The sequence below is a fragment of the Perissodus microlepis genome, chromosome 2 (assembly GCF_051167445.1).
Source record: "Perissodus microlepis isolate ML-2025 ecotype Zambia chromosome 2, ASM5116744v1, whole genome shotgun sequence".
NCBI classification, from domain to species: domain Eukaryota; kingdom Metazoa; phylum Chordata; class Actinopteri; order Cichliformes; family Cichlidae; genus Perissodus; species Perissodus microlepis.
The window spans coordinates 7,300,238-7,315,531 of NC_140462.1; the positions used below are offsets into that span (position 1 = coordinate 7,300,238).

Below are 15,294 nucleotides of genomic sequence, written 5' to 3' on the forward strand. Positions count from 1 at the left end.
CACTGATGTTCCCCACAGCAGACAGGTAACGAGTGACAAAAGGGGGCAGAGACGAGCGTCTGCTGAACAGGGCTGATAGGGGTGCGAGCGGGGTCGCGGTGCTCAGATGTCTCCCATCAAAAGGAGAAAAAATTGAGTTCTTTCTCCCTCAAAATCTCTATAAACTGTCTTCACAGAGTACAATGTAATTTTTGTCACAGCACTCCCAATAGTTGAAATGAAACACTTTCTCTTTGTGGAACAAGAGGAAGATGGAGGGAGGGAGGAAGAGGGTGGGTGGGTGGGTTGGCCTAACAATAGCAGCTTGGACTGACATTAATTTCTTTAAGCTCATGAAGGTCAGTATCCCGCTTTGCTGTAGAGGAATGTCAAGCATCCCTGGGCACCCCTCTAATTCAATTACTGGTTGCTCCAACTCCAGTAATTCCAAATCCACCCAGGTCCTCACTGACTATGAATCCCTGCTTCCCTTTTGTCTTCCTCCCGCCGTATTCAGGCAGGCCATGTTACTTACAGTCGTGCTTGACATCTAGTGATGTCTTTACATGCTAGATGTGTAAGACAACACCCTGATTCACTGAGGAAGATAACCTCTGTTTTAGACAGGGAAAAGCTGCCAGTGCCAGGGGTGTTGTATTTCCCTCCCTGCTATTTACTGCGCGTGGGAGATTTCTCCTGTGGTCAGCATGGCTGCTGTGCCCCAGCTATACGTCCGCACACTGATCTGTTGGCAGACAAACAGCCAGCTCCTGCGCACACAGTCAGGCTTTCTCTACTTCTTTTTCAGCTTTCCCCGTTCTCTCTCTCTCACTCCGGGCTTTGTTCTCGCCTTCCTTACACTGTATCTGATTCCACCTGTCTCTATCCCTGCCTACACCTTACACCTCGTTTTTTTTTTTCCCAAGCTTGCTCTCTCCCTCGCTATCTCTCCCTTTGTCAGGGGCCTAATGTGGGACTGCAAATGAAGCAGCTTGACTTCCATCTCAGGCTACCAGGGATCAATATGTGTTGCTCACTATCAGGCAGGACACTCTCTGCCTCTCCGATGCTCTCACGAGGGAGGATGGGCAAGCAAATGAAACGCCCTCAACTCCTCGCACGCAAACATCGCACAAAGGCAGACATATTCAGCTTTTTAGTGCCCGTATTTACTACATAATTTGAGCAGCAAACAATAGCGACAAAATAACGTGGCTGTAACCGTGTCTCCTTAAGCAGACGGGTCTCTGAAAGAAAAGCGGTGTCTGCATACAGTGCAAAAGATAAAGAGGTATGTGAACAAAGTGCGATAATAATAAATCACTTTTAGCATGAAGCCTTACTGTGCAGACTAATAGGCTCTGACGTTGCGGTGTAAGCGGTCTAACTGCAGGAAGCAATAAAGCCTGACATCTAAAAAAAAATAAAATAGACTGTTAGTGTTGGTACATAAAAAGCAGCCAAAATAAAGATGAAGTGATGACTTCTAGATGCAAAAAAATGCAAAAAGGAAGCCACAGGAAGCCAAGCGCCACAGGACAAACAGGGTTGCCTGGGAGTTACCTGGACAGGTGGCCACACAGGCACTTTTCTGGACGTTCTGCCCCTCACAGGATGTGCCTCCATTCAGTGGCGTGGGGTTGGTGCAGCTCCGACTCCTCTTCTGCCAGCCACGCCCACACACGGCACTGCAGGACGACCAGGTGGTCCACGTGGACCAGCCACCGTTGACTGTCAGACCAGTGCCAAGGGAGGAGGGGGGGGATATGGAGGGGTGAGGTAAAGGGGGAGGAAGGTTGTGAGGGAGGGAGGGATGGATGAATGAAGGGACAGAGCAGCCAGGATTACCCGACATGCACTAAGGAAAAATAGGCGCGCTGCACTAGAATAATCAAGACTGCTGTTACACTCTTTGCAAAGTGAACAAACGGAAGCGCGAGAGCAAAAGGGTCGCTTCCTGTGTCTGAGCTGGAGTTACACGAACTGCAGTGGAAACAAAATGGCTTCAACAGGGAGCAGAAAAATCTGACGGCGCTTTCCCGGTTTCCCCTCTGAGGAAGGCACAGCCGCTGCGAAGTAACTCGCGGGCACGTTACATATCAGAATCTCCCCCCTGAATTTCACAGAGATAATACGAGGATATAATAACATAATTGTAAAGCCGTTCAATTTAAAACCACACTGTCACAGTCATACATGCGTAAAAGCAACAAAACCAACAACAACGTCTACTCCTGGGAACTGCCAACACACTGCTGAGATATAAATGCATCACGGTTGTTCCGCAAATTCGGACTGCGTCCTTCACACGTCCGCCACTGATTTCACACCACAACATATCATTCAACGAAATCAAGTAGGCTTATCTTTGAATTGGAGAGACTACCATCTGTATAATTCATTCCTCTTTTGTTATTTTTTTTAAGACGAGAAACTCAAAAAACTCTGAATTTCTGTTATTACGGCCACTTGTCGGAGCAAACTTTAACCATACATTGCCACTTAATTGGTACTATGTCTCTCAATCATGCCAGGCGATTACATCAAATCATCCTGTATCTACCGTGTTTCCTCAGACATTCCTGATTTATTGACTTGAACAGCACTGTCGTTCTCTCTCTGTACATACTCCCTTCCTAATTTCCCCCTAACACTCTCCTCTGCTCGTCGTGGCTGAATCATTTCCTTGCCCTCTCTTTGCGATTGATTGCCCACCACGGCGAGGTAAATTGCCAGGCAACTCGGCCCCTGATTACCTCTTAGAACAGAGTGCAGTCACACCAGCCAGGCCTCGTTAAAATGCATCTCTGGCCCCCTGTTGAACCCCCTTTGAAAAGTAGCAGTTATTATGACTTGCTACATATAGCTAGATTAACTAGCACAGTAGACTGTGGTACCTTCAGCCAACTGATTTTTTTCTCTTGAACTCAGAGCAACGCAAGTGAAAAGCAGCAAGAGTTTCTTTTGTTTGGTTGAGGGTTTTTTTTGTTTAGCTAAAAACCCTCTGTCATCCTAAACCAGTGCTGCAACAGTAATAAACGACATCAAGCAAACAGTGTGATGGAAATAAATAAAATTGCACATGCAAGCAACTCAGCAATTTGCTCCCAACTTTCTGGGTCTTTGAGTGGAAATCATTGTTTGACAACACAAGAAAGGCAAACAAAAGAAAGAGTGCGTATGGTCGTGCCTTCACAGTTAATTCAGCCCTAGATTGCTTCTTTACATCTTTTAACAACAAGCTAATCAATTAGGAATAATTGTGCTTCTTTAGTTTTATGCTGGAAGCTTAGAGGAATGTATGATAATGTGTTCTGACTGCATGCTCCAAATTAACACATTTTTTGTGTGAAAATGCACGACTCAATTTGCAGCTGCATTTAAAGCCGTAACTCTCGGACCCCCTTTGGGTTTGTTGAATTACAAAAAAGAAGAGAGAATTAACCTAATAAAACGAAAGCTTTTTGACAAAGATCTGAAACATACTTGGCTCACTTACTGTTTATTATGCTTTTATTGTTAAATATTGATTTGATGATTATGTTCATTAACTCATGCAAAATCATCATGCAAACACTTTTTCTCTCACTCGAATTCATCTAAATTGATGCACAAAGACTCTAAAACCACATTCAGATCATGTTTTCTTAATGGGATTTCATCCTAAAAGCCAAAATTCAATGAGGATTTATACAGACGGGCATCTTCCACATCTTTTTAAAGTCCTCATAGTTTTCTGTTGAGACAAATGTTATTTTTCCACAGTGAGAAAGATGCATATTCAAAGGACTCCATGAATTCCTGTGAAAAACTAAGTACACCCAATGATTCAGTCGCTGAAACACCTTTAGCAGCAATAACTTTACATAATCGTATAACTTTACATAATTTCTGTATGACTTCATCAGTCTCGCCTACGTGTTATAGACTTTCAGCTCTCCTCTGGATCATTGTCCCGTGCCATGATCTAATCCAGGCCAAGCTTTAGCTGTCAGACAGATGGCCTGTATATATTATTTTGGTATACAGAGAAGTTCCTGGTTGATTCAATGACTGCACGGGTTTCAGGTCCTGTGGCTGTAAAGCAAGTCCAAAACATTACCCCTCCACCACCGTGCTCAACAGCTGGTAGGAGGTATTTGTGCTGATAACCTGTGTTTGCTTTTCACCATATGTGGTGTTGTGCATTATGACCAAACATCATTGATCTAAAGAACATTGTAGCAGAGGTCTTGTGGTTTGGTCGTGCTGCCATACTCTTTTTCACTTTTATGACCCTTTTACCCAGTCTTTCTTTAACTATACTGACTGCAGAATCTGATATGTAGCTCTTGAGTTAAAAAAAATACATTTTTCTCTCTTCTCATTACACAATCTGACCTTGGGCTGAATTTATTGGGACGTCCATTCCCAGGAAGACTCTGTGTTAACACACCTGCATGTTCCAGACCAGCAAACTGTCAGAGGTTCTGCTTTTATTGAGGCGCTCACACTTGCTGATGGTCCTTTAATTACGTGCATTTGATTAGCAGCACCTGGCTGCTAATTACCCTATAACAGCATTAAGGGTGTACTTAGTTTTTACACAGGACTGAATAGAGTCCTCATTTTGCATTATTATGAGCCAGTGGATTATGTTTAGCGATCACTATTGCCATCATCATCTTTCACTACTTAATTTACGAGTACTTATCTATTTACCGCCTTTTATTTTTGATATTGCTTTATTTGAACTGCAACGGCACCATCACGGAGCTGTTACCATGTTTGGCACATTTCACTTTTTGGTTGAATGGTCAAACACCAAATTCAAAGGCTTTAAAAACCCCACCGCACATCCCAAGTTGCCCATTCTGTGGAATTTATTTGTAAACCTAATCTATATAACTTCCTATTACAATATTACACAGGTATCAAAAAACAAGAAAGATTTAAATATAGAAAATGAACAGGTAGTGCCTCTTATTTGTGGCATGCACTGTGTTTTCTGAGCTGATGTGTCAGATAATAAACAAGAACTGCTGCTCTGCCCCTACAGTGCATCACAGTATCATCTTTCTCTGGCAGCCTTAACTAAAAAAAACAAAACAAAAAAAACACACACCCCGTGTCAGGCATTGTGTCACATTATCCATTTATTATTCTCAATGTTGTTTTCATCAATCGTTCCCTCGTGATTTCCATCTTCTGTTCGCGTGGAGCTGAGAATTACGCCAGGCTGTAATGTATTCAAAACTTCTGTAGTGCCAGTAGCCGTGGAACCCTCTGTGATAGTAAATATGCTGTTTCTCTGCATTTTAATAAAGGCCAGTCTGCTTATCAAGCCAAGTCATTATTTACAGTTTGCTGTTAATTCAATTTCTCTTCTCATACTGGATCCACTACAGAGGAGGAGGAAGATGGCAGCCTCGACATCAGAGACTGCCAGCTTTGGCAGAATGGCTGCCAGTAACATTTTAAGTTGTGGTAATTAATGTGCAGATACACCACTCTCTCTTTATGTAGTGATTTATCAAAGTGTAATTCTTGCGCTGCTGAAAAACAGAGCTGACGTATGCAATTTGTTACCATATGTCAAATATGTGAAACACAGTGTAATAATAAAAAACTACACTGTAAACTCTGAATGTAACAGTATGAAGAGCTGACGGGAAGACTTGCGCCCACACATCTTCCGTGCAGCAGCATGCAAAGGTTAATGTGGAAATGTGGGACAAGGGAAGCGGCGTGCAAGCTTAAAAGGATTCATCCGAGCCGTTTTCTGCGTTTGTATATTTGGAAGCTCAATCGAGCCCGGACCCCGGCACTAGTCTCTGTGCACAGTTTTGACACCTGCTGAAAGAAGTCGTCACCTACCATAGACAAGGATCGCGGCAGAGGTGCTTTTGCGGCGAGCGACGATGTTTTTGGCCACGCACGTGTAGTTGCCGGTGTCGGCCAGCCGGGCTTTTTTGATGACGAGATTATGGTCGGGCGTGATGACAAAATTGGGGTCACTCGCTGGGTCGATCACATCCTCGTTTCTCTGCCACTCCACCTGAAAACAGATTTCAGCGGTCAAAATTCACTGCAACTCGACAGACAGCAGCTCGCCACCACCCCATACAGCTCTACAGTGGCCAGACGTGATGTGGATGAGAGACTTCTACGTCGACGGGTGTATGTGTGTAGGGGGGAAGCAGCGAGGTACTTCTTTTCTGATGCAATCACACAGACAAAAGATGACCAGACGCGGCCTGGTGTGGTACTGAGATACAATTTATTTAACACCCTGCTGATTTGAATATTTATTCGCTTCTTGTGGGGGAAGATTGCAGCTTTTATTTTGTAGCTGCTGGATGTCTCTGTAGCTGTCCGCGAACACGACTGATCGTGCTTTGTGTAAGTTTCCGGGCCCTCTTGCAAGAAGCCAAAACTGATGTTATTTCTTTTTTGGTGTTCTCTCAGATTGGCTTGCTTGTTTTCTTGCTCTCACTTGACCTTGTTGTGTCTCGAGAGGAGCAACAGTGCGGCAGCATTGTTGTTGGTATTACTGCCAGTTGTGATACCGCATATAATTGGGCCTTCTTCCTCTGGTGGACCATCCCCGTTTCCCCCCCCGTCGTGACTTCTACTCTGATGTTCTTTTCTGTTGAACTGCGGCTGGCACCTTCCTTCCTATTTCTCTGCAAACTGTCCCTGCGATTGGCTAGTCTGCGGTTTCTGGTCTCTGGGCTGTCTGAGCGGCTGGCCTGAGCTCCTCTTGTGCTGTTATTAGAGCAGTTAGTGCCTATCTGGGACTGGGAGGATGCAGCGAATGAGGTGAAACAGCTGGCCCCGGTCTGGTCCTCTAAACACACGCACGGCACGGTGAAACAGAGAGAGAGAGAGAGAGAGAGCGAGTGTGACTTGAGCAGAACAAGAGATACGGTGCATGGAGAGGCGGGAGAGATACACCGAATGAGATAAGGAAAGAGTGAGGCAAATAGATCCATTAATTATGCATAGGCCTTTAGAGATGCCAAATGGGGAGTGAAGCCTCCAAGCCAATGCTGAGTGATGTGACGAGACGACGTGATATACAGCTTCCCAGAGATGTAAGAGAGATAATAAATCAATAAGGGCAAATAATTAGAGGTGTAATTTATCCGAACAGGGTTGTCTGTTCCCCTGGTGGAATATGCCAGGGAGCTGAGCTTGAGCTACTCTGCGGTCTTTGTCCCCTCGGTGAGGAAAGGGTAAATGGATGGCAGATTCGGGCCTATAAATATCTCCCCTATCCGTGTCTCACCTCGGCTTGTGGCACTCCCTCGGGCGGATGGCAGCGCAGCAACACCTCCTGGTCCAATGCCACCTCTTTACCCTGCGGCTCCTCCTCAAAGTTCTTTCTCAGGTCTTACGGGAAAAAAAAGTAGAGAAACAACCAATTAGGATGTGAAAGCTTGCAAAGATTTGAAAGAAACACTTCTCTCTGCAAATAACTTGGCCTGGTGATGTGTCTAAATTTGCAGCTCTTGAAATGTCCGCCAGTGGCCTCGCCGAGCATGTTGCACTCTAGTTGGCCCCTAAGCCACACTGGGATCGGTGGCACCAACCATGTTGCTTATTACAGGCTGCCTGGCTGGTTCAGAGATGCTTGTCTGCTGCCAGAGGGGCCCGGCATCAAGCAAAAGCAATTGCATTACCCCTCACTCTCACCCACTCTCCTCTCCCCGGCATCCGCCAGCCTCCAGCTTCCATCTGTATGACGGCTTGGAGCAGCCACACGAAAACAAAGCCCTGAGGCGCCTGGACAAGAGCTCCTGCAAGCCTGGCTGACTGCATGGGGCTTCACATTACGTCTCATTGAATACTTACTGTTGCACAAAGTCCTAGTATATATTTGTCTGTAAGCCCCAGCTGTGAATTACACAGGTAAAAACTGGGAACAGTCATTTCTTGCGGGGGAAATAAATGTAGATCCATTTGTATCAGATGAGCCAGACAGGCCGCCGATAGCTGGCGGGACTGGCACAAATTTGATGTGCTCACCCCGGGTTTCAACTCGGAGCGAAGCAATGTGTTATTGTGTTGTAAGAGGCTGAGGGTGCAGCTGTGAGAATTCCTTTAAACAGATGTTGAGCCTGTCCCGACCAATCACACTGAGAGAAAACATTAAGAGAGGCAGGGAGAAACTGACGACATTCGATTTAATTAAAGCTGATAAATTTGGACTGGAGGAGACTTGAGATGTAACAGCGTTGGAAGGCTCGAACCTACGCGAGCGAACAGGCGCGTGCGTGGGAACCTCGCCGATACGATCGCCTGGTTATGCATCGTTATTCAAGCATGTGCGTGTCCTTATCTTACATCTAACTGACTTTGCTGAGCTCTCACACACGGATGGATAATGAATGTGTGTTTTCAAAACGTCTGGTGGTTTGGAGACTGTGCCGTGTTTGGCTCTGTCTGGAATAATACATATTTATGTGGGAATTAATAGGCGGAATGTTTTAAAATACTCAAATGTAAAATGGCTTCTTCTAATAAAGCTTTTGAGGCTGCGGCGAGGGATGTGTCTGCGTTCCCCAGACAGATTTATGATTGCTGCACAGCAATAAATTTCAAATCTGTTTTTATTTCAGTTACTTTCATAGGGATCATTTCTGATATACTGTATCCAGCAGAAAATATGCTCATGAATACTCAAATTTAGAGCTTCACTCTTTTCTCTTTTAAGACCTTCCTCGAGCAGATACATTATTCTGGGGTTCTTCCTGCCAGGGTTGGATGTTTTCTTCTCACAAGTATCATCACAGGAAGATGATTTAACTAAATTGTAATCACAGTAGTGCACTGTGGTGCAACAGATCATAATGTTCTCTGGGCTAATTGTTAAATGAAAGTTAGTCTCCCAACCACCCAAGGTGAAAACACAATATTCTCTTATTACATGCCGACATGCAATACACGAGCACCTTGTTAGGCAGCAGGCTTTGGATTTGTAATGATGCAGTGCTCATTTGACAGTGCACTCACAAGCAATCCTGATGTATGCTTTCTGGCTCTTCTGGGTTCCGGTGGTGCTCCAGGCGACACACTGACACCAGTACTCATCAAGTCCGAAGATCTTCTCCACCTGCTGCCTGGTTATTTCGATTGTCACCTGCATGACTGGCAGCGCTGGAGAGCAAAAACCCAGAAGAGTCAAAATGTTAGACAAGCCCGGCTTTGACAGCAGCAACGAGCTAAGAGGCCAGAAATACTTCTCAAAGAAATTTTTTTTAAAAAGAACAAAAACAAAGAGCTGAACTGATACCTTAAATGCATTTTGTACCTTGAACTAAACCAGCAAAGTAATTTAGAAAAAGGAGAGGAAGAATAAACAAGCAGAGAACTATAATCATATATAAACAGAGTGCTTGTTAACTGCGGAAAATGAGAAGAGAGCCTCACAGCTATTCTTGGTGTAATTTGGAGGGCATGAATACAGCAACAGTTAGGAAGGAACAAGGAAGTGCTAAACAAGCACTCGACAAACAAAAATACTCAACATAACCCACGTCTCTATTATTAAATCCAGGAGGAGGGACGAGTTCAGCATTTCCCAACAACCGTGTTGATATAAGTGACGCTGCTGGAACACAGGGCAAAAGTGGCTTTATTGCTTTTCCAGAGGAATGTAAACAGAAGCCTTCTTTAAACAAAGAAAAATTGGGACAAAATCCAACCCGCTAAACCGTCCAAACAACACAGCGTTGTTAGAGTCGTATCTTTTCTTTTTTCTTATATTTGAGAAGCAATCTTTCATTTCATTTTCTTTTGACCTTCTACTTGGGACTTGTAATCCATGGGTATTTCTTATATATTGAGCTGCGACCTTGATCCCTACCATGTGCCTTACTTTGTCTTCGCCCTGATAAAGAGACTGCCGTGTTTTCCTTGAGCTTCCAGCTTTCTCCCTCCCACCCCATCTTATCTGTTCTCTTTGTTGTCTTTTGGAGAGAGGCGTTCATACGAACACATTTTAGAGTCGCAGAGGACACATCCTGGAGACTAACAGGAGCCGCATACAAAGTGCACTATATTCAGATTTCAATGGAAAGCTTCCATTCACACAAAAGCACTCTGACATACTCTTGATTTGTCGGTGACAATCATTTCCAGCTCCAGACTGAACCTGACTGAAGTGAGGAGTGCTCCATTACGCCATCACGACTTCACAGCAAAGAGTATCCGAGCAAACCAGCAAAGCATAAATTGGGATATTTTTTTTGCTAAATAATTTGAGGCGTACTGCACATGACTCTGCACGAGCCCAGGCTGGCCCAATGATGACACGAGCTGTCGGCGAGAGGAGGAGGACGGGCTCCACCGCCGGAGGCCACACAGAGTGATAAGTAGCTGTGAGGGTCACTGGCAGACCGCCATGTATTAGTGTCTAAATGCGGCAGATTTTTTGCTATATGTGATCACAGTAAATGTGAGTCCATGTGCAGTGAATCCATCCCCGAAGCACCACTCCGAGCATCAACAACACCTCGTGCTGTGTGCAACATTTCACCAACATGCTCGCTCGCAGTTAATTTAAAAAGTAGAGAAAGTGATCCTCTTATGTTTACACTGCCTTTTTACAAAGCCTGCCAGAGACTGTCAAAAAAAGTTAGACTCAATTCCAACAGGAGACTGAATTGAGAAATCCTCGTTTATTCTTTCTGAAGGTCCACTACCTCTATTAAGTATGTGCGTTTGTTCTCCGTGTGTGCAGCAAGAGTGTTCGGCGCAGGCTGAGAGAGCACCTAAAAGCTAAAGAAATGGCCAAAGTAACAAAATGGGCACTGCAGAGCATGAACAAATGGAGCATAAGAAACCTTCCTTCCTTCTGCAAATAAGCGGCATGGGGAAATTGGCTTTTCCTCTTAAACACGTACACGTGTACGCAACAGCAGTAGCTTTAACTTTACATACATCACTTAAGGATTACGCTTATTTCAGCAGCTACATCTTATAGATTCCAAAGAAAAAAAAATTAAGCACAGTACTGAATGAAATGTCAAACTCAGGAGAGCAGCGTTTCTTATTGGATGTATATTTACTTTTGCAGTAATGTGCAAATTCTATCTTGTATGCCAGAAAGCGCTTTGAGAGGGAGAAGTTGCACATTTTATTTTTGCTGGTGTACACAGCAAGTGTGTACTTGTTCTTTTGTGCATGTAAGTAATAAAATCTTTGAAGCGCACATTATATATGGGTGAGTACCTGCTGCAGAGCAAAAACTGGGGAAAAAAAAAAAAAAAATCTATGTAAAGCATGCACTAAAACCTGAACATTAAACGAACGTTTATTTTGAGGAATCTGTACAGAAACATCTGATCGTCCTGACTTACATTGAGCTCACAGCGAGCAGTTTATGCGCGCAAGCTAGAAAAATATATTTAAATACATGAATTTGAAATTTGGTATAAAGTGATATTCAGTGCTCGGTATGGCTCAAATTACAGTAGCAATTCGTTTGATTAATGCAAACCTTCCTCCTTCTTTGAGCTAGGGGGTGAAAGGAATAAAGATCAGTATGGAGATGCAAAGCATGAACAATAGCAACCTGAGGTGAGAAATCCTAAGAAGAGCAATTTGAAGCTCTGCTTGCCAGGGTAATTGCATTCTGTTTCCTTATCTTTTCCTGTCTCCATAATTACCTGCTTTCTGTGTCTGACACCTTCCAGTAACACTGCTGTGAGTCACTCTGTCCAATTTCACTCCAATTAATAAGTAGGACAAAATAATCTCATCACTTTGAGGACAAAACGCGTCTGTAATTTTACAGCAGTTTATAACGATCGGACAGGCTGCTATTTACTGTTGTTTTCCCCAAAGTCTGCTCCATCAACACAGCTATGAGTAAAACAAAACTTTATGAAAATGACTCAGAGACAACTGACGGAGAAACTACATTATTGATTCCTAGAAAGCCGTCCTTCTGAAAGTGGAGCACCGCCACATTTATGACTCAATTATATTAATATTGATTTATAATAGTATGCTCGCCGCCTTCAAGGTGTTAGGAACGGAAAAGAGGAAATTTACACTTCCTTGCCTGAAAGTGTGCACTTAACATTCCTGTTAAATGATAATTAAAACATGGCACGATTCCTGCAGCCTTTGGTTTGATCTGCAGCCCATTTTCTAAATGAGCTCACATCCCAAACCTCAGTGAAATGAGTGAGAAAAATTTAAAGGGTGATTATGTGATTGACACAGTGTGAATCCAGGGCTGGATCCTTTCTACATTTTTGTAGAGCAGCAACTTACTAGGCCACATTTGAATACAATTTCTGGAAAGTACACTTCACTATTGTAACACTGCATGGGAATAAATTGGACTGGGAAAAACAGAAAAATAAAACATGAACACAAATGCCACCAGCAGTGGAGTCCCCTCCTGTGGTAATTAATATCACTTTTCACACCAACTACCTGCCTGACAAGCTTTAAAGCTGCAGACACAAAGAAAAAGCACATGCACTCACTGGGCACATCATTAGGTGTACCTGTTCAAATGCTTGTTATCAGCCAATCACATGGCAGCAACTCATTGCATTTAGGAATCTACTGGGATTTTCCCTGCAAAGATTTACAGAAATGATATCTTATTGGTTGGAGGAGAACGGCCACACAAGGTTATATGAAGCTAACAGTAACTGAGGCAACCACTTGTTACAACCAAAACATGCAGAAGAGCATATGAATCCACACCATGTTGAACCTTAAAGCAGATGGGCTACAGCAGCTGAAGACCACACTGGGGTCCACTCCTGTTAGCTAAGAACAGGAAACAGAGTCTGTAGTTCACACAGGATCACCAAAACTGGAAAAACACTGTGTGATCCAATGAGTTGGTAGGGACAGAATTTCTCATAACATGAAAACATGGATCCATCCTGCCTTGTATCGAGTTTCAGGTTTGCACTTGTGGAGTAATTGTTCTGGGGACCATTTCTTGGCACACTTTGGGCCCCTTAGCTCCAACTTAGCACGAAGCTGTCACAATGCTCAAATCATCTCAAACTGGTTTCTTGAACATGACAATGAGATCACTGTACTGCAACGGTATATTTATCTTTATCTCTATCGATTGATCAATAGATAGATATAAAAAAAGAAGTACAGATAGCTCTTCATCTTAAACTTTTGGCTTCACATAAAATTTGAATTCTGCTAATCTTCTGCTTGATGCATTCACAAATCGTTTCACTACTTGTACTACTTTAAAGGACTCACTCACTCATATTTTCTGCATGATGAGCTGCATTTTTTTAAGGCGTGCAAATGGAGCCTGGTCTACCAGAAGTCTAGCTCGTTCTTAGAAAGCCTAAATGACAATATCCCGCTTGGATTTTTGTCAAGTGATCCTGAAAACAGGCTGACTTGTGCCACCTGAATAAATTCTAACGTTAATTTTAGCAAACTTGAATTCTTAAACACTAAACCGACCCAATCAGAGCATCTTTGATAGAGAAGTGTTGTTCCTTGGTAATTATTTAAATTCAAATTTAAACACATAACAACTGTAAAATAATCATATGTACATTTGTAGATTTACCTGAAATACATGCAGGGAAGAGTACTGTGCCCTTTTTAGCAGAGTCGCACACACAGGGTGCTTACAAACTCAATTTAAAATAATTTAATAGGGCAATGTAATGCTGCCAGTGAGGCAAAACCCAGAGGGGGAAAAAGTCGGCAAATCATGCTGCTGCTGCTTCTGAGCTGTTGAAGGTGCACAGTATTAAATCAAGTCTCAAACAGACAGTTAACGGTGTTTGAAGAGATTTTAGTGCCCAAATCAAACTTAAACATAAAAATATGAGGAGACAAATTGGATTTTGAAAATTATCCAATTTCCCAAAGAAAAAATTGCATCCTTATTTTCCCGTGATTTCGTTTACCTGAACACAAACAGTTATGGTAATCAACAATCTTTGTGTAAAGCAGAGAGTGGGAGAGAGAGAGAGGATGCTTTTATCCAAAAAGGAGGATTGGGAAAAGTATCAAGGCCACGGGCTCGGGCTCAGAGACAAATAAACCTAACAAAAAAACCCAACCCCAAACAAAAAACACATATGGCTCTGCCTTGAGAAAGCCTGAATTTAAAAAAATGAAATGGAAGAAATAAAAAAAGACCGAAGCAAATGCAGAGTGGTTCAGTTCATGAATAAACTGACCTTACTATTGTATGATGGAGTCTTCAGGCAACAGAGTACAATACAAGCTATTACTAGATCCACTGGCACACACGCACAGATACGCACACAGGCCACATCCAGAATTACTGTATTGTGTTTTTATTTTAATCTGCAACGAAGACAAGGTTATTTACACATGCACTCCATTCAAATGTGCAAGGAGTGTAACGATGAACAAAAGGGACGGGGTCACACTGTGAGAGCACAGACATCTTTCTCTGCGTGTGTGTGTGGGTAGGATGAATCTCCCCCTGAGCCAACAGGGGCTCAACACTCACAGGGTAAACATCATTGGACTCAATCCCGGGTGAGTCGATATTGGGCTTGTCTGAGTGCAGGACTTTATTTTTCTCTCCCTCACTCTTGTTTTCGCAGTCTCTGACCTCAATTCCATAGGGGTCATTTGCTTATCAAAGGCAAGGACTGGAACTTGCAGGTCCTGAGTGTGCGCTCATTGTGACCAAGGAAATTCAATTAGGCAGCATCCCTACAGTGTGTGTGGGTGGGATTCATCAGTGGATATAGGAGGATTAGGGTTGGGTGACTCTACATCAGGGGAATGCACCATTTCAAGGGAGAGAGTTCACAATGTTTGATGGGAGGCACCACAGATGAACGCTTTTAAGAATGCACTGTCTGCGCATCCCGGCAACCAGTCAAAGCCATACTCTAAGGGTTTTATTTCCTCCTGTGGTTCTTCTTTGTACCAAATGGCATCAGTGTCATCAACGGCACCACAAGTGTCCAAAGCTTCCTTTTACGAAACCAACAATGTGCTCTTCCGCCGGCCAATTTACCTCTCCTACATGAAAGAAGTCCAGACATCAAGCTAGGCTGGCAAAAAAGACAACTTTGGAGCTCACTAAACAGCCTGTCAAAATCAATCCAAAAGCACAGTCACCTACCAACCTATACAGTATTTACAGCTGCAACCCCATGTCACTGAACCAAGGGCACAACTGCCTTATCCAGTCGTCAAACTTCCATTATCATGTAAAGCAGCCCAGTGATGAGTGGGCCACGTTAGGTGACGACGAGAGCTGAAAATGGCAGGTGGCGCCATAAGCGTGCCTCTCCTGACAAGGATAACGTGGCCTTCCGAATAAAGCATGAT

General features: G+C 43.5%; 1 protein-coding gene across 4 annotated transcripts in view; it reads right to left on the minus strand.

Moving 5' to 3' along the window:
• The window catches only part of unc5a (unc-5 netrin receptor A), a 150,256-nt gene that overhangs the window by 36,552 nt on the left and 98,410 nt on the right, over window positions 1–15,294 (minus strand). For 2 of the 4 annotated variants that reach the window (XM_084942759.1, XM_084942764.1), the window contains exons 3-6: window positions 8,977–9,120; window positions 7,250–7,353; window positions 5,836–6,016; window positions 1,543–1,710 (exon numbers count right to left, since the gene is read on the minus strand). In XM_084942759.1, the coding sequence (XP_084798885.1) occupies window positions 1,543–1,710; window positions 5,836–6,016; window positions 7,250–7,353; window positions 8,977–9,120 (597 nt within the window). The remainder of the gene's footprint in view (window positions 1–1,542; window positions 1,711–5,835; window positions 6,017–7,249; window positions 7,354–8,976; window positions 9,121–15,294) is intronic. The other 2 variants (XM_084942772.1, XM_084942782.1) reach the window with 1 other exon arrangement.